Source organism: Apis mellifera, linkage group LG4, assembly GCF_003254395.2.
Source record: "Apis mellifera strain DH4 linkage group LG4, Amel_HAv3.1, whole genome shotgun sequence".
In the NCBI taxonomy this organism is placed as follows: domain Eukaryota; kingdom Metazoa; phylum Arthropoda; class Insecta; order Hymenoptera; family Apidae; genus Apis; species Apis mellifera.
The window spans coordinates 12,345,284-12,361,950 of NC_037641.1; the positions used below are offsets into that span (position 1 = coordinate 12,345,284).

The window sequence follows — 16,667 nt, forward strand, 5'->3', positions numbered from 1 at the left end:
TTAGACGTAAAGTAATCTTCTTACGTAATCCAGCGCACGCATACACGCAAATACACAGTGTATACGATTGACTGAATTATTTTGTCGTTGATTATCATGGGTATATAATTGCACAACGTGCAACACAACCGACAACTACGAAAAGCAACTATCTCGCCCATATTATCATTACCGTTTAATTTATATTTAAAAGAGGAGATTACGAGACTCGACTCGACGTTCAGGGAAATGGGGAGATAATGAATTTCATTTACAAAAATGCTCGATTCATTCGAGTCGCTTCCGAATCGTTTCGAATCGTTCTTTCGACTCCAAAGTGAAAGAGAGAGAAAGATATATGTATATAAACGTTGAAAGAGAGGGTTGCAAGACGAAGAAGGATCCCAGATAGGCGGATGGCGTGCTGGCTGCCGGAAGTCGCGTGTCGTGCCACACTACCGTACCACTTTCTACCCACCCCCCACCCCTCCTCCATTACTGCCCAAGCCGCTCAAGGAACCAATTTTACCGCATTCCCTTGCAACCAAGGAAGGTACGAGGAACGTTGGGCAGCCTCGGTTGAGCCGCCAGGTTGAGGTTAGGCTAGGCGCGCGTTACGGTTATCCTTCGCGCATGGAACGCGGTGATTGGTCGATTCGGATCTGGTTCGTTCCGAGCAACGAAACCAGGGGTGGAGGAAGGCAAACCGTTGGCCACCTCGCGCCAGTCTTTCGCAATCGCGAGGATTGGACGCGGCTGATCGAGAGTCCTCGTCGCCTCGATCTCCGAACTTCGCCGCTCGATGGATGGATCGATCGACTGATGATCGGTCGAGAAAGATTCGTTCGGAGAAAATCGAACGGAACGAAAGAAGAAACTTTTTTCGACGATTTTTGTGAGAAGAGGAAGTGAGTGGGGGGAAGAAAGAGTGTTGGTTGCATTGGGTAGGCATGAGGGGAGCCGGGGCGGGTGAGCGATGAGCAGCAGCGGCAGTAAGAGGGCGTCGGGGGGGGCGAAGGACGAGAGGAAGAACGCCTCGAGCAAGGAGGAGAGCCCCGTGACTGGTAGGGATCGGGACGAGGGGTCGGGGGGGACGAGCGCGGATGGCACGCCGCAGCCTGGGAGCAAGCCTGGGTCCGCGGGGGCGAGCAGCAGGGAGGCCGTGCAGAAGCTTCTCGCGCTCGCCGCTCGCGGCGAATGGGCGCCCGTGGACCAGCTGCTCAAATCTTTGGAGAAGGCGGCCCAGAGCGCCGGGGAGGATGGGGGGCCCCTTCTTCCTCTCGCCAGCGTCATGGACCCGGTCGGTCAAGAATCTTTCTCCTCCGCTTTCTCTCCCTTTTCCTCGACGAATCTTGCAAGCTTTTTAATATCGGTCTTGATTTCCAGGCAACGGGGATGACGCCGTTGATGTACGCCGTGAAGGACAATCGTACGGGATTGCTCGACCGGATGATCGAATTGGGGGCGGACGTAGGCGCCAGAAATAACGCGAGTATTTCCAAGAAACGCCTATCAACCGAGCCATTAACCGCGATTAATTTTTCTTACCTCCCTTTCTGTACAAAACATATACGCGACTCGTTTGTAATCCTGATTTATAAAACTCTTGTATTGAATTTTTCTTCTTCTTTTTTTTTTTTTTCCTTTGTCGTTATCGCGATCGTTATCGTGATTCTCGCTTACGTAAAGAGAAAAAGGTTTCGAAGGAAAATCATTGCGATTGTTTTATTAATAATAAAACTCGCATCGCGTTGCGTGGCTGCAACGCGTAACGTTGCTCGAGCTGCGTGTATCAGGCGTGCACGGGCTTGTACTTTGCGATAAGTTAACGATCTCCTCCGTTTCTAATTGGTTTGAATAAAAGGAGGGGGAAGAGGGTAGGTAAGATCGCGTGAAGAAGGGCCAAGGCCAAGGGATTTTCTCGGGGCGAGAGCTCGCCAACTAGGCCGTGCGAGTCACCCGGGGACGGAAAAAAAAGTAGTTCGATTCCAGGAGGCGATTAGAATTAGTTTCCAGATTTTTATCACGTTTTGCTTATCGCTCCTTCGCGCTGGGCGGTGGCCGCGACTTTTTTCCCCTCCCCCTCTTTTTTGCGATCGTTAGCGCGTAATTTAGCGCGAGAATTTTTGTACGAAAAGAAAATTGGACGCGCCCCTTCATTAACCATACGTAATGGATAATCGAGAGGATCGAAAGGGGGTGGGGGGGGGTTCTTCTTCGTAGCCCCACCCAATCCAACGCGTCATTTTCGACGATAAGTCGCATTCGTTTTAACATGGGCGCGGCAAAACTCGATTTATTAATCGGTTCCCTTTATATATTGCGCCATATTGACCCCGTCCAATCGCGTGGAAACGATTCGTTCTCGGAAATGAAAGAAGAAAGAAAAAGAAATCGTTGAAAGTCACCGAGAAAACTGGCTCCGTTTTTCTCTTTACCGACAGGACAATTACAATGCTCTTCACGTGGCGGCTATGTACTCGAGGGAGGACGTGGTTAAGCTGCTCTTGTCGAAACGGAGCGTCGATCCTTACGCGACCGGAGGAGTATGATCTCTTTTTTCTTCCTTCCTTTTTTTTTTTTTTTTTTTTTTTTCTTCTAGATCACGAAAAGAGGATGAAAGCACTTTCGTAATTTGAATATAGCCGAGGCAACAGACCGCTATACACTTGGTCGCGTCGAGACAGACGGGCACCGCGACCTCCATCTTGAGGGCTTTACTGGCAGCCGCCGGCCGGGACATCAGGTTGAAAGTCGATGGGGTGAGTAATTTCCCTTCTCGTCATCGATAGTAGACGTTCGTGATAGTAGGCGCACGTATCTCGCTCCCTCGAAAGCCTCGAGAGAAACTATTTTTTTTAACCGAAATCGTATATTTTGTAATACTTTTTTTCAAGATTATTTGTAAATAAATTATTTGAAAATTTAGAGAGATGAAAGTACTTTTCAAAATAAAGTATAAAATTATTCAACAATGTGCTTCCTGAAAAATCAAATTTTTCAATATCTCGAATTTATAAACAGATTTTTAAAAGTAAAATGAAGAAAAACTATGAATATTAATTATTAATAATAATATAAACACTATTACGTTCTTATATTATTATTATTAATACTATAATCTATAATGATTAAATTAACTTTCAATTTAGGATCAATTGGGATTAATTTGTCTAATGATTAGCGAGTTTTTCGTTCGCCTGACTCGAAAATATATTTATTTATACAGAAAAGATCCATCTTTGAAAGATTTTCATACCTTCAAATACGTCTTAATTATCTCTATATAAATTTTTAAAATTTCTCGTTATCATTGTATATGAAAATTCCCAGACAGATTGAACGTGAGTCACCTTATTTTGTATATCTTGAGAAATTGAAACTTTTTCCTGAAAGTTTGAAAAAAAAATTGATATGCGCAATAATTTTATAACGTGCGAAAAATTTCGATCGATCATTTCGAGATTGATAGCGATAATAATAAAAATTACCATAACTACCTCGGTAGCAGCTAATTTTTTCTTTTTATTTCAAAGCTAAAGTTTTACCCTTTACAACGACACGAAGAAAAAATATTAAACTCCTTTTTAAAATTAACATTGAAAATAAAGAATATTAAATAACGTATAATTTCAAAATTATCGATAATATCAAAATGAAATTTGGCACGAATACATACTTTAGTACGCATAATTCGTTGAAAAATTAATGAGATTAAAAAAATGGCAAGATCGTAAGCAATAATTTTACCTTTCAGCAATTTGGAGATCGATTTTACTTTAAAGCCACGTAACTACATTAATAATTAAAAAAAAAAATCGTATCGTGGACCAAACATTCAATTAATTATCCGTACAAAAATTTTTTCATTTTAAGAGTATTCGTGAAAAGAATGGATTTTTTCCCGCTTTTAAGAGGCAAATACCTCTACTGTGCGGCGCTCGTGTGTATCAGGCGCCACGAATTCATCGAATTAACAGTTTTTCCTGCGCGATTTCTATCGCGCATCCCTCTCGATTCTCTCGTCTCTCGCGTGACGCGAACGATGGCTCAACGACCATCGCTGCCTGGCACCGAACAGCTGTCATAATTCTCTTTCTTTCTTTCTTTCTTTCTTTCTTTCTCTCGCACACCACCAGCTTCCTAATATTCCTTCCTCCTCCGTCCCGTAAACGAGCAAGATTACAGCCATTTCGAGACAATTCTCGTACGTACGTACACGGTTATTTATGAAAATCGAATTCGTTTCCTTCTCCTCCCATTGGTTGAAAATCGATCCCATCACCGATGCCTGTCAACCGTCTCTTCCCCGATTCGACGAAAAGACAAGGGCTACTGAAAAAAAGTTGGACGCGAATCGCGCGTGAATTGCAGAAAGGAAAGATACCGTTGCTGTTGGCTGTGGAAGCTGGGAACCAATCGATGTGCAGGGAATTGTTGGCCCAACAGGCGCCCGATCAGCTGCGCGCGACCACCGCGACCGGTGATTCGGCGCTCCATCTCGCGGCCAGAAGAAGAGACATCGACATGGTGCGGATATTGGTGGATTACGGGGCAACGGTGGACATGCAAAACGTATGAGAAGAGGGCGCTTCTCTCGCCTCGGAAAGAACACGTGAGTGAAAAGCGTATATTATTAACTGTTGCAGGGCGACGGGCAGACAGCATTGCACATAGCGAGCGCGGAAGGCGACGAGACTCTCGTCAAATATTTTTACGGCGTGAGAGCGTCGGCCTCCATCACCGATCACCAGGATCGCACGCCCATGCATCTGGCTGCGGAGAACGGGCACGCTTCCATCATCGAGCTGCTCGCCGACAAATTCAAAGCGAGCATATTCGAAAGGACAAAGGACGGATCGACGTTGATGCACATAGCGTCGTTGAACGGGCACTCGGAATGCGCGACGATGTTGTTCAAGAAGGGAGTGTACTTGCACATGCCGAATAAGCGAGGGGCCAGATCTATTCACACGGCCGCCAAATACGGCCACGTCGGGATCATAAGCACACTTCTTCAACGAGGGGAGAAGGTATTTCGCGCGAGAAAATTACGTTCGTCTCGACTCTTATCACACTCCTACCGCGTACGTGTAACGTGTACAGGTGGACGCGACCACGAACGACAATTACACCGCGCTTCACATAGCCGTGGAGAACGCGAAACCAGCGGTTGTGGAGACGTTGTTGGGTTACGGGGCTGAGGTTCACGTTCGAGGTGGAAAGCTTCGAGAAACGCCTCTTCACATAGCTGCCAGAGTGGCGGACGGTGACAGATGCGCGCTCATGTTGCTTAAATCCGGTGCCGGGCCGAATTTGACCACCGACGACGGGCAAACGCCAGTGCACGTAGCAGCCAGCCACGGAAACTTGGCCACGTTGTTGTTGCTCTTAGAGGATGGAGGTGATCCCATGTGCAAGTCCAAGGTAAATAAAAGACAAGAAAATATTCTTTCTCTCTTTTCTCTCTCCCTTAACAAAACTCATCGTTCTTCCTCGGCTTCTGGTGTCTCAGAACGGGGAAACGCCGTTGCATCTGGCCTGCAGGGGATGCAAGGCGGACGTGGTCCGACATTTGATCAAATTCGTGAAGGAAAGGAGGGGCGCGGAGACGGCTACCTCCTACGTAAACAGTTTGACGAACGAAGGCGCGAGCGGGCTGCATTACGCGGCCCAGATCGAGCCGTCGGAGGTCGGCACGGCCGGGGACGACAGAGCGGTTATTCGCGCCCTCCTCGAGGGCGGGGCGGACGTCTCGCTGCAGACGAAGCAGGCCCAAGAGTCGGCTTTCCACCACTGCGCGTTGGCCGGGAACAACGAGATCCTGTCCGAGATGATAAGCGGGATGTCGGCGACCGAGGTTCAGAAGGCGTTGAACCGGCAGAGCGCGGTCGGCTGGACGCCGTTGCTGATCGCCGCCCACCGCGGCCACATGGAGCTCGTCACAACCCTGCTCGCCAACCACGCGAGAGTGGACGTGTTCGACCTCGAGGGGAGATCCGCCCTTCACCTGGCAGCCGAGCACGGCTACCTTCAAGTGTGCGACGCGCTGCTCGCCAACAAAGCGTTCATAAACTCCAAGTCGAGAGTGGGGAGGACGGCGCTGCACCTCGCGGCGATGAACGGCTACTCCCACCTCGTCAAGTTTCTCGTCCAGGATCACGGGGCCGCGATAGACGTCCTCACGCTGAGGAAACAGACTCCCCTTCATCTGGCTGCGGGGGCCGGCCAGTTGGAGGTGTGCAAGCTTCTGCTCGAGCTCGGCGCGAGCATAGACGCGACCGACGACCAGGGCCAGAAGCCGATCCACGCAGCGGCTATGAACAATTACGCGGAGGTCGCCCAGCTCTTCCTCCAGAGGCATCCGAGTCTGGTGATGGCGTGCACCAAGGATGGGAACACGTGCGCCCATATAGCTGCGATGCAGGGCAGCGTGCGGGTGATCGAGGAGCTGATGAAATTCGACCGTCAGGGAGTGATCTCCGCTAGGAACAAGTTGACCGAGGCGACACCTCTTCAGTTGGCGGCGGAGGGGGGGCACGCGGAGGTAGTGAGGGCGCTGGTGAGGGCGGGCGCCTCCTGCGCCGACGAGAACAGGGCAGGTTTCACGGCTGTCCACTTGGCGGCGCAACACGGCCACGGCCAAGTGTTGGAAGTGATGAGGTCCTCCCAGTCCCTTCGTATATCCAGCAAGAAGCTTGGCGTCACCGCTCTTCACGTAGCCGCGTACTTTGGCCAGGCTGGTAAGCACTTCGAGTCTCTTTGTTCTTTTTCTTCTTCTTCTTTTTTCCAATCTTTGTTCAGACACCGTGCGAGAATTGCTGACCCACGTGCCCGGTACGGTGAAGTCCGACCCACCGACCGGTGGCTCCCTCGTAGGAGAATTGGGAAGCGAGTCTGGAATGACGCCTCTTCACTTGGCCGCTTATTCGGGGAACGAGAACGTGGTGCGGTTGCTGTTGAACTCGGCCGGGGTGCAGGTAAGAAAGAAATGAATCGATTAGAGAGGAAAGAAGAACGCGAAACAAGAACAAAGAGAGTGACGAGGAGGAGGAGGAGGAATTTGAAACGGGTGTTCTATGTTCATGATCTATGTGTGTCTGTGTGTGTGCGGTTAAGGTGGAGGCGGCTACCACGGAAAACGGTTTTAATCCTTTGCACTTGGCCTGTTTCGGGGGTCACATCACCGTGGTCGGTCTTCTGTTGAGCAGATCGGCCGAATTGTTGCACAGCTCCGACCGTTACGGTAAAACCGGCCTTCACATAGCGGCCACGCACGGCCACTACCAAATGGTGGAGGTGCTCCTCGGCCAGGGCGCTGAAATAAACGCGACCGATAAAAATGGATGGACGCCGCTGCATTGCGCGGCGCGCGCCGGTTACCTCGACGTTGTCAAATTGTTGGTGGAGAGCGGGGCGTCGCCCAAGAGCGAGACCAATCTCGGCAGCGCGCCGATTTGGTTCGCAGCGTCGGAGGGACACAACGACGTGCTCAAGTATCTGATGGAGAAGGAGCACGACACTTACGCCTTGATGGAGGATAAAAGGGTGGGCAAGCCTTTCGTCTCCTTTCCTTTGATAACTTACGTTAAGTTAGGTTAGGTTAGTTAAATTAAAGTTAAATTAAATTAAGTTAGGTTAAATTAGGTTAGGTTAAGTTAAGTTAGCTTAAATTAAGTTAGATTAAGTTAAGTTAGGTTGGATTAGGTTAAATTAGGTTAAGTTAGATTAAATTAAATTAAGTTAGGTTAAATTAGGTTAGGTTAAGTTAAATTAGCTTAAATTAAGTTAGATTGAGTTAAGTTAGGTTGGATTAGGTTAAATTTGGTTAAGTTAGATTAAATTAAGTTAAATTAAGTTAAATTAGGTTAGATTAAGTTAAGTTAGCTTAAATTAGGTTAAATTAGGTTAGGTTAAGTTAAATTAGGTTGGTTTAGATTAAATTAGGTTGGTTTAGATTAAATTAGGTTAAGTTAGATTAAATTAGATTAAATTAAGTTAAATTAGATTAAGGTAAAGTTTAGTTAGGTTAGATTATATTGGGTTAGGTTGGGTTAGGTTAAATTATATTAGGTTAAGTTAAATTAGGTTAAATTTGGTCAGGTTAAGTTAAATTAGATTGAGTTAGATTGAGTTAGGTTAAATTATGTTAGGTTAGGTTAAATTAGTTTAAATTTGGTCAGTTGGTTAAGTTAAATTAGATTGGTTTGGTTGGTTAAGTTAAATTAGATTGAGTTAAGTTGGGTTAGATTAAATTAGCTTAAATTAGATTAAATTAGGTTAGGATAAGTTAAGTTAGTTTGGGTTACGTTAAGTTAAATTAGATTAAGTTAGATTAAAAGTTAGTTGTCTTGCAATTCTCTCGGTTGGAGTTTAAATTTGGAAGAATAAAATTTTGACACAAGCAATCTCTTCATTCACATCGATTTCCTTTCTTCTTTCAGTTCGTGTACAACATGATGGTGTGCAGTAAGAACAACAACAACAAACCGATCGAGGAGTTCGTGCTGGTGTCCCCGGCGCCCGTCGACACGGCAGCCAAGCTTTCCAACATCTACATGAAATTGTCGGAGAAGGAGAAGGAGAGAGCGAAGGACTTGATAGCCGCCGGCAAGCAGTGCGAAGCGATGGCTACGGAATTGCTTGCCTTGGCAGCGGGTGCCGACTCGGCCGGGAGGATTCTCACCTCGATGGACCGTAGGAACGTGGAGTTTTTGGACGTGTTGATCGAGAACGAGCAGAAGGAGGTGATCGCGCACACGGTTGTGCAACGATATCTCCAAGAGTTGTGGCAGGGCAGTTTGAATTGGAACGCGTTCAGGACGATCCTTCTGTTCGTCGCGTTCCTCGTCTGCCCCCCTGTCTGGGTCGTGTTCGCGCTCCCCCTCGGCCACAAGTACAACAACGTCCCAATTATAAAGTTCATGTCGTATCTAACCTCTCACATATATCTGATGGTCTTCCTTTTGCTGGTCGGTATAATTCCTATATACCCGGTTGTAAGGGCGAGCCTGTTGCCGTATTGGTACGAGTGGTGCCTTCTCGTGATGCTGTCCGGATTATTGCTCTTCGAGCTGACCAACCCGAGCGACAAAAGTGGATTAGGCTGGATTAAGCTGGCCGTGCTCCTGTTCGGAATTTGCGGGGTCGCGTTCCATCTAATGGGTTTCGTAATCGTCCACCGGCCCTATTGGCCGACTTTACTTTACCTCAGGAATCAACTGTTCGCCCTGAGCTTTCTGCTCGCCTGTGTGCAGATCCTCGATTTCCTCTCGTTTCATCATCTGTTCGGGCCCTGGGCTATCATCATTGGTAACCTGATGAAGGATCTCGCGAGATTTCTCGCCGTGCTGGCCATCTTCGTGTTCGGTTTCTCGATGCACTTTGTTGCACTGAACCAAGCCTTCGAGACCCAGCCGGATGGCGGCAGGCGGATGGATGACAAAAAGAAAAAGGGCGTCTTCAACGACGGTAAGTTCGACGCACGTGATTAGCCGTGATCTCCTTTTTTTTTTCTTTTTTTTTCTTTTCTTTTCTTTTCTTTTTTTTTTTTTTTTTTCTTTTTTTTAGATATATTAGCAGAGAGAGAGAAAGGGAGAGAGAAACAACCTCGTCGAGTTTTACCCTTTGTCTTATCCCTCGAATATATGTATATATATATACATACATATATATATATACATATATATATATATACATATATGATCGCAGCTATTGTGTAATAAAAAGAAAAAAAGAAATAGCGGCGCGGTCGATGGGACCGCGAACATAGGAACATATACACGAATAACAATGGAATATATTTCGAAATCTCAACTCGATAGGAATAGGATAGGGATAGTCCTTGTCCTTCTCAGCATCTCGATACGATCGTAGACGTGATGCGAAAAAGCTAAGGGAAATTTACTTTAATTATAGGCCCTCCCCTCCCTCCCTCCTGCCCTCCCCACCCCGATGATTTGATAATTTCAAGCACCGAAGTGTAGAAAAAGAATCGTTATCCCGAATATGAATACCATCTAGAAACGATCTATTTAGTTATCTCGAGATAATCGGAATAATTGCAATGATAGATTTGTTGACCAATGTTACGGAATGGATGATGGAGACGCCATCGACGGCGCCTCCTCGTCGCTACGGCCGCTACAAGAAAAAAGAATGTTGTGACGATAACTCCCGAGATAGTAAGTTTATATATATATAAAAGTCTGAAATCTGAGAACGTTAACGAGAAACCACCAATTTAACGGAACGGAACGTGAAAATGAATGGCAATGACACGTGCACAACGGAATGCAGGACACGATTCTTCTTGGTGTCGTATCGTCTGCATTTGTGCGTTTGCCCGATGTGTGTTGCCTGCTGGGATTGCTGCCTGATTCCAATATTTACAACAATAAATATTTGCAAGAGTCGCGAGAAATATCTCTCACCCCGCTCTAACCTGCGCTGCGATTCGGGCTTGTGACGAATAATCCTTCCACTCGTATATCCCTACCTTTGTACCTACCTACATATATATACATATAATATGTATGAACATATATGTATATATATATATATATGTAACATTCCTTTACGTTTCTCCTTCTCTGACGGTATAAGCGCTGCACGCATTTACCGACGGATAGAAAAAAAGAAAACTATGCGTGTCAAAAGTTCCAAATTTGTCCGAGTCCGAATCGCAGCTAACTCGGTGTCTACCGCTCGATCTCGATCTAGAGATTTCAGCGCCCCGCCGAGTGTAGGTTGGCGACACCGCCGGCTTCTTTCTTATATGTCACGGAGGCGCCAATCGAGCGCGCGTTTCTCCACTAGCCTCTATCTTGTGCATCGTATGTGCATCTCTATAAACAAACAAGAGCAATGTTGTCTTTCTCGTTCGCTGTTTCGAGTCTTGCGCAATGCGTGTTCTGTGTGTCACTAATAATCAGGCCAAGTCGAATTACGACCTCGACCGAGAAACGGTTGGGCTGGCTCCACGTTCACCCGTCTCTTATTTTCCGCCATTTTTTTTCGATGATTTTCGTCCACCATCTCGGGAAACCGGCCTCGGGATTCGACCAACGCTCGTTCTCGATTTTTCCGCTCCTCTCCGCTCTTCTCGAACAAACAAACATCATCCTCTTCTTTTATCCACCGATAAATCCTTGATTTTTTTCGTTTTCAAGTTGCGGTTGCTTTGCGTGTATTTCCCTTCACGATGTCTTAGGGAACGTCTCTGTGAAAACTCCCAGTCTTTTCCTCTTGCATGCGCACGGTAAATAGTTCTCTTTCTACGTACGTGTTCGCTCGTGCGATTACATCGCCTTGCGGTTTCATTTGAATGCTCGAAAGAAAGGACGGAGAGTTAGAGAGTGCGAAAGTATATGTATGTGTGTGTATATATGAGTGAGAGAGAGAGAGAGAGAGGGAACAGGGAGAAAGAAAAGAGAGAGAAAAAAAACGATCGTCCTCTGCATGCCGCATCTCATCGTCCAAAACAAACAATCAATTGTGAACTCCGTGAGTTCGAAGAAGTGGGTAGAGAGAGGAATTCCGCGCAATCGGAATGATCGATAATAAAGTCGTACTTGGCTTTTGTAGAGATCCTCGATATATCAGCCGCGTTGAGTTTTTGTTTTGAACGTAAAAATAAAAAAAAAAAATAAAAGGAATAGAAACAACATTATAATGTTAATGATAATGATAATAATAATAATAATAATTAATAAGAGAATGCATCACCCTGATTAAACGACATCGAAAAATCACACGACGTGGATCGAAGCTCACGTGGAACGTCCGGCATGCATTCAACGTTATCGCAAGCATGGCCAGTCTGTATTAGCATGAGCATGTTCGTACATTCATCGTTCGTTCGATCGTTCGTTCGTTCTAATGTACGTATGATATATATATATATATATATATATATATCACACCCGCATCCATAACATAGCGAGTCCACCAAGTAGCCAGCCTAAAGGCACGAAGCAGCAGTCACAAGAGAAAAGGGTATAAGAAAGAGAAATGAAGAAACGTGTGTGCCTCGAATTCCAGTAAAGATGAATCCTGTACTCGCCTTCGAATATCTGTTCTTCGCCGTCTTCGGCCAAACAACCCACGGCGAGCTGAAGGTCGAGACTAATCAGCCGCAGTGGACCTCGGTCCTGTTCAAGTTGGCCTTTGGTGTATACATGTTGGTCTCGGTAGTCGTATTAATTAATCTACTGATTGCCATGATGAGTGACACCTACCAGCGGATACAGGCCCAATCGGATATTGAATGGAAATACGGGCTCAGTAAACTGATCCGAAATATGCACAGGTAAGCCGGCAAATGTGTATCGAATCGAATTAGAAGAGACGATCTCGGATCTCTTTGTCCGTCGAAATTTATTATATTTCGACTGTTTTGCGCTTCTTACCACCTTACCACTTAAGAGAAAATGAAAAAGAAACTGTCTTGCTACTTCATCTACTTTTCATTGTTCTCATTGAATGGCCTTTCTGGCGCCGCATATATATTTCTCCTCATCAGTGTAGTTGTTCCTCATAAAATAAATCTACGGGATAGGTTGGACACGCGATTCCGTGTTGCAGAACGACCACCGCTCCGTCGCCCCTTAACTTGCTCACTACTTGGATCGTGTACTTCATCAAGGTGTGCAAACAACACGCCGCGAAACGAAAACGTCCCTCGTTAGTGCATATGATGGGACTTCAGCGAGCTGCTCGTCTTTCGCCTAGATCGAAGATGGGCGCGAAATGGTTGGCGAAAGTGAAGAAAGGTCAAGTTAGACCGAAGGACAGTGTAACTTTATCCGTTGTACATTTGAGTCCACTTGGTAGTCAATTGTCGTTCAATAGCGCTACCAGAATCGAGAATGTGGTTGACTGGGACTCGATCCGTAAAAAATATTTAGCTTTGGCCGGGAACGAGCCTGAGAAAGAAGCGGACAAGGATGCTAAAAACGAAGACGAGGAGAACGAGGATGAGAACATACATATGGTTGCCAACTCTTCCACGATACCAACGACCGCGACGCCACCTGTTTAAAAGAAGTTTGCTCCTTCGCCTCGGATATAAATATAGAAAAGTTCGACCAATTATTATCAAATTTTATCAAATTTAATGCGATACGATGCATAAATATTCTTATCGCGCTGAATGTCGTAGTGAAAATAATTTTTATGCGGAAGTAAACTATTTTAAATAATGTTTCGTGGAGTCATGATATTTGAAGGTTAACTTATATTCGCGAGATATGAAAAAAGCTATCGTTTTTGGAATTTACGTAAGTAATTTCGTAAATATGAAATAGAAAATTATCAAGAATTCGTCGTATCGTTCATAAACATTTGACAATATGGCTATTTATACTTTTGAATTGTTTACTAGAACTTCCCATGGTTCTCTGCTAAAAGTGCTAAGATTTTTAAATGGTAATTCGTCCAAAATAATCTTAAGGTTGATCCTTAAAAATGTATTCCTTTTATTTATTTATTTTTTTTTATGATCCTGAAATAACGCGTTCTTTATGAACTATCCATTTAATCACAGTGATATTATAAGTGTTAAACATTGAGGACAACAAAAAACACATACGTATTTTACACATGAATACATACATTCGTATACGCAACATGTACGCACATATAGACAGATTGAAGAATACATCGCGATACATGGAATTTTCACAAAAACGTATCGTTACCACATATTTCCAGTCAGGATGAGTCCCGTATTGGCCGTTGAGTTATTGTTCTTCGCCATCTTCGGTCAGACGACCCACGAACAATTCAAGGTTGAAATAACGCAGCCCGAATGGACCAAAGTTCTCTTCAAGCTCACCTTCGGTATTTATATGCTGGTTTCGGTGGTTGTGCTGATTAATCTTCTAATTGCCATGATGAGTGACACTTACCAAAGGATACAAGCTCAGTCCGACATCGAATGGAAATACGGATTGAGTAAGCTCGTTAGAAATATGCACAGGTAAGGATTTATAATTGTTGCTCATTGGTAAAAAAAAAAAAAAAAAAAAAAAAATGCCGGAATCTCCCATAATGTATCTTTCGAGAATTAAAAATTGAAATAGAATCGGTATCGATTTATCGATACTGCAACGTTGCATGTCCGCGCAGGCTAATTCGTTCGGTCGAAAATTGCGAAAATTCTAATTGATTAGCTACGTTTATCGATGCGTAGGACAAATACGGCGCCATCACCGTTGAATCTTCTTACCACCTGGATGACATATTTGTTCAAACACTGCAAAAAACGCGCTGCGAAAAAACAACGACCTTCTCTTGTCCGCTTGATGGGGTTGCAAAGAACAGACGCTCTTTCACCACGCTCCAAAATGGCCACCAAATGGTTATCCAAAGTAAAAAAGACTCAAGTGGGTCATAAAGAAAGTATTGCCTTGTCGGTTGTTCAATTAAGCCCTCTTGGCAGTCAATTATCGTTCAGTAACGCTGTCAGAATCGATAACGTTGTCGATTGGGAAGCGGTCCGACGAAAGTATCGAGATCTTTATGGTGAAAAGATCGAAAAACATGCTGAAGAATCGAAAGATATTATCGAACACGACCCCCTACCGGCCGTTTTGGAAAGTTCGTTGGCCGATGTTCCCATTGGAAACCAAGCTGTATCTACTTCTGTTTCTTGAATCGATTATTTTTCACGATCGATATATTGAAAATGGATCTATTTGAACATATTCTATCTAATTGAATATATTCTTCTGATATTAAACATTATTGAAATAAAACGTACGAATTTATCATTTTCCAATATAAATGTACAATCTTGCGTCTTGCATTTGATCTTTCTTGAAATAAACATCAGAGATGACCGGATCATTTTATTGATTCTACTATTATTCATGGTCCTTTTACCTTTTCTTGCATCGATTCGACAACAATTATCGTTTCGACCATGTTTTAGAGAAGACTACCAAGGAAATGATATTGTATAGCAACAATGTATAGGAATTTGATATATCTTCAATGGTTAGTTTCTGTATACATATATGGTCATTCGTATTGTTTTGCTCTTTCATTGGCACACTAATGAACAAATCGATAAACTAATTCCATTATATTAAACAAAATATCGTTACTGAATGCACGTGTGCATGCTGATTAAACATCACGATGCTTATTATTTAGCAAAATCCAATACGTATTTGTAATATTTAATCGTATCGTTGTGAAATCAGTTCATCGACCGTTTGCCGTTCTAATCTTAGTTGATCATGACACGCTGTCTTCATTAATTAGAATCGCACAATTAAGATCATACAAGATATCACTATATTTTGAAATCGATATCACAAACAAATATTAATATATATATATACATACAATAATTATTTAAAATATCAGAAATTCATTAATAATTATTTCATATCATTCTTTTTTTTTCCATATAATAATTGATTTCTATTCTCTTTGCCTTTTCTCTTCATTCTCATTGCTTTTATTGTTTCACATATTGTATACATCTTTTTTTTTTTCAACCAATGGCATTAATAATCAGAACGCAATGATTAAATTACAATTTTACAGAAAATAAATCATCTTAAAATACAAAATGATAATCTTTGCGTTTCAGAAGGGATACATTTAACAATTTTAGACGCTTGATTATATTCTTTCAGTGAAAGTGAATCCCATTGATATTACGGAAAATCTTTTCTTCGCTATTTTCGGCCAAAAGGATACGGATGATTTTACAATATCGTTAAAAAGAAAGATGCAACCGAATTGGACGATATATTTTTTTAAGGTCAGACCAATATTCACATTTGTACGATCAATAAAACAAATATTAAATTGATATTAATACCTTTCATACCTTGATAGATATCCTTTTCTCTCTATATGTTGGTTAGTGTAATTGTGCTGATCAATTTGTTAATTGCCATGATGACTGACACATATCAAAGTATTCAATCTCAAAGCGATATCGAATGGAAATATGGACTCAGTAAACTTATTCGTAAAATGCAAAAGTGAGTATCGCGCAAAAAATAGATTTTAAAATCAAATTTTAAGTAAAATTGTTTGCAATTAACATACAAGATAAGATATCCTATTATATGATACGAAAATTTTAACGAAAATCGAAATTCTTATCTATTTTAAGAACGCGTACAGCACCTTCGCCCTTGAATCTCATTACTTCTTGGATTCCATATATTGGAAAAACATGTAAACATCGAGGTCGCGTACGTAAAACTGGTGTCATGCACTTATTTACAGGACATTCGTTTATTCAGGTAAGAAATGTCAAAGAAATGTAAATAAATAAGTAAAACATATCGACAATAAATTTTTTTGTTCAGGACAATGGAACATTAACTCAACAACATGATACCATTAATTTTGAATTACTTCGATCGAGTCCATTGGAAAGTCAATTATCATTAAAAGATTCAATAAGAATTGAAAATATTGTTGAATGGAATCTTGTAAGACGAAAATACAGATTACGATTTGGCAATGAAATCGAAAAACCATTTACAGAAGATTCATCTATGATTAACTATTGAATAATATTATATATAATTTATTGGTACTTATAAAATCGCCATTTTCTCATGAATGAAATCTTTATATTTTCTATTTGATATCTCTTTTATCTTGCTAATTTATAATAAATTTTAAACATAAAGAAATATGTTCCTGTAAAATTA

At 43.1% G+C, this 16,667-nt stretch overlaps 3 protein-coding genes across 9 annotated transcripts; all 3 read left to right on the forward strand.

Annotated features, from left to right (window-relative positions):
- Positions 1 to 190: 190 nt before the first annotated feature.
- LOC408777 (no mechanoreceptor potential C) lies at positions 191 to 13,831 on the forward strand. 7 transcript variants are annotated; one of them, XR_003304499.1, is made up of 15 exons: positions 199 to 1,279; positions 1,366 to 1,467; positions 2,424 to 2,525; positions 2,625 to 2,741; positions 4,354 to 4,554; positions 4,629 to 5,012; positions 5,086 to 5,406; positions 5,495 to 6,722; positions 6,784 to 6,959; positions 7,099 to 7,527; positions 8,424 to 9,450; positions 10,053 to 10,163; positions 12,022 to 12,289; positions 12,565 to 13,259; positions 13,693 to 13,831. XR_003304499.1 is itself a non-coding variant. In XM_016911887.2 (15 exons), exons 1-14 carry the CDS (start codon positions 956 to 958, stop codon positions 13,019 to 13,021), a joined length of 5,247 nt encoding a protein of 1,748 aa, XP_016767376.1. In that variant the 5' UTR covers positions 199 to 955; the 3' UTR covers positions 13,022 to 13,061; positions 13,693 to 13,824. The 7 variants fall into 7 exon arrangements, 4 of the variants coding, with proteins under 4 accessions (XP_016767378.1, XP_026295794.1, XP_006567198.2 ...); XR_003304500.1 differs by lacking the exon at positions 13,693 to 13,831 and adding an exon at positions 13,364 to 13,382; XM_016911887.2 differs by having other exon boundaries at positions 12,565 to 13,061; positions 13,693 to 13,824.
- LOC107964338 (transient receptor potential-gamma protein) lies at positions 13,421 to 14,829 on the forward strand. Its single transcript, XM_026440010.1, has 2 exons — positions 13,421 to 13,960; positions 14,174 to 14,829. The coding sequence occupies exons 1-2, from the start codon at positions 13,698 to 13,700 to the stop codon at positions 14,634 to 14,636; spliced, it is 726 nt and encodes a 241-aa protein (XP_026295795.1). The 5' UTR covers positions 13,421 to 13,697; the 3' UTR covers positions 14,637 to 14,829.
- A 26-nt stretch (positions 14,830 to 14,855) lies between these two features.
- LOC107964339 (short transient receptor potential channel 6-like) lies at positions 14,856 to 16,653 on the forward strand. Its single transcript, XM_016911894.2, has 5 exons — positions 14,856 to 14,979; positions 15,630 to 15,757; positions 15,835 to 15,983; positions 16,118 to 16,250; positions 16,317 to 16,653. Exons 2-5 carry the CDS (start codon positions 15,725 to 15,727, stop codon positions 16,521 to 16,523), a joined length of 522 nt encoding a protein of 173 aa, XP_016767383.2. The 5' UTR covers positions 14,856 to 14,979; positions 15,630 to 15,724; the 3' UTR covers positions 16,524 to 16,653.
- Positions 16,654 to 16,667: the final 14 nt, after the last annotated feature.

Coding starts and splice junctions, on each gene's coding strand:
- LOC408777 (XM_016911887.2), top strand. CDS start 956: ATGAGCAGCAGCGGCAGTAAGAGGGCGTCGGGGGGGGCGAAGGACGAG. Junction 2,526..2,624: donor ATCCTTACGCGACCGGAGGA/GTATGATCTCTT, acceptor ATTTGAATATAG/CCGAGGCAACAGACCGCTAT. Junction 12,290..12,564: donor CTGATCCGAAATATGCACAG/GTAAGCCGGCAA, acceptor TCCGTGTTGCAG/AACGACCACCGCTCCGTCGC.
- LOC107964338 (XM_026440010.1), top strand. CDS start 13,698: ATGAGTCCCGTATTGGCCGTTGAGTTATTGTTCTTCGCCATCTTCGGT. Junction 13,961..14,173: donor CTCGTTAGAAATATGCACAG/GTAAGGATTTAT, acceptor ATCGATGCGTAG/GACAAATACGGCGCCATCAC.
- LOC107964339 (XM_016911894.2), top strand. CDS start 15,725: ATGCAACCGAATTGGACGATATATTTTTTTAAG. Junction 15,758..15,834: donor GGACGATATATTTTTTTAAG/GTCAGACCAATA, acceptor ATACCTTGATAG/ATATCCTTTTCTCTCTATAT. Junction 16,251..16,316: donor CAGGACATTCGTTTATTCAG/GTAAGAAATGTC, acceptor TTTTTTGTTCAG/GACAATGGAACATTAACTCA.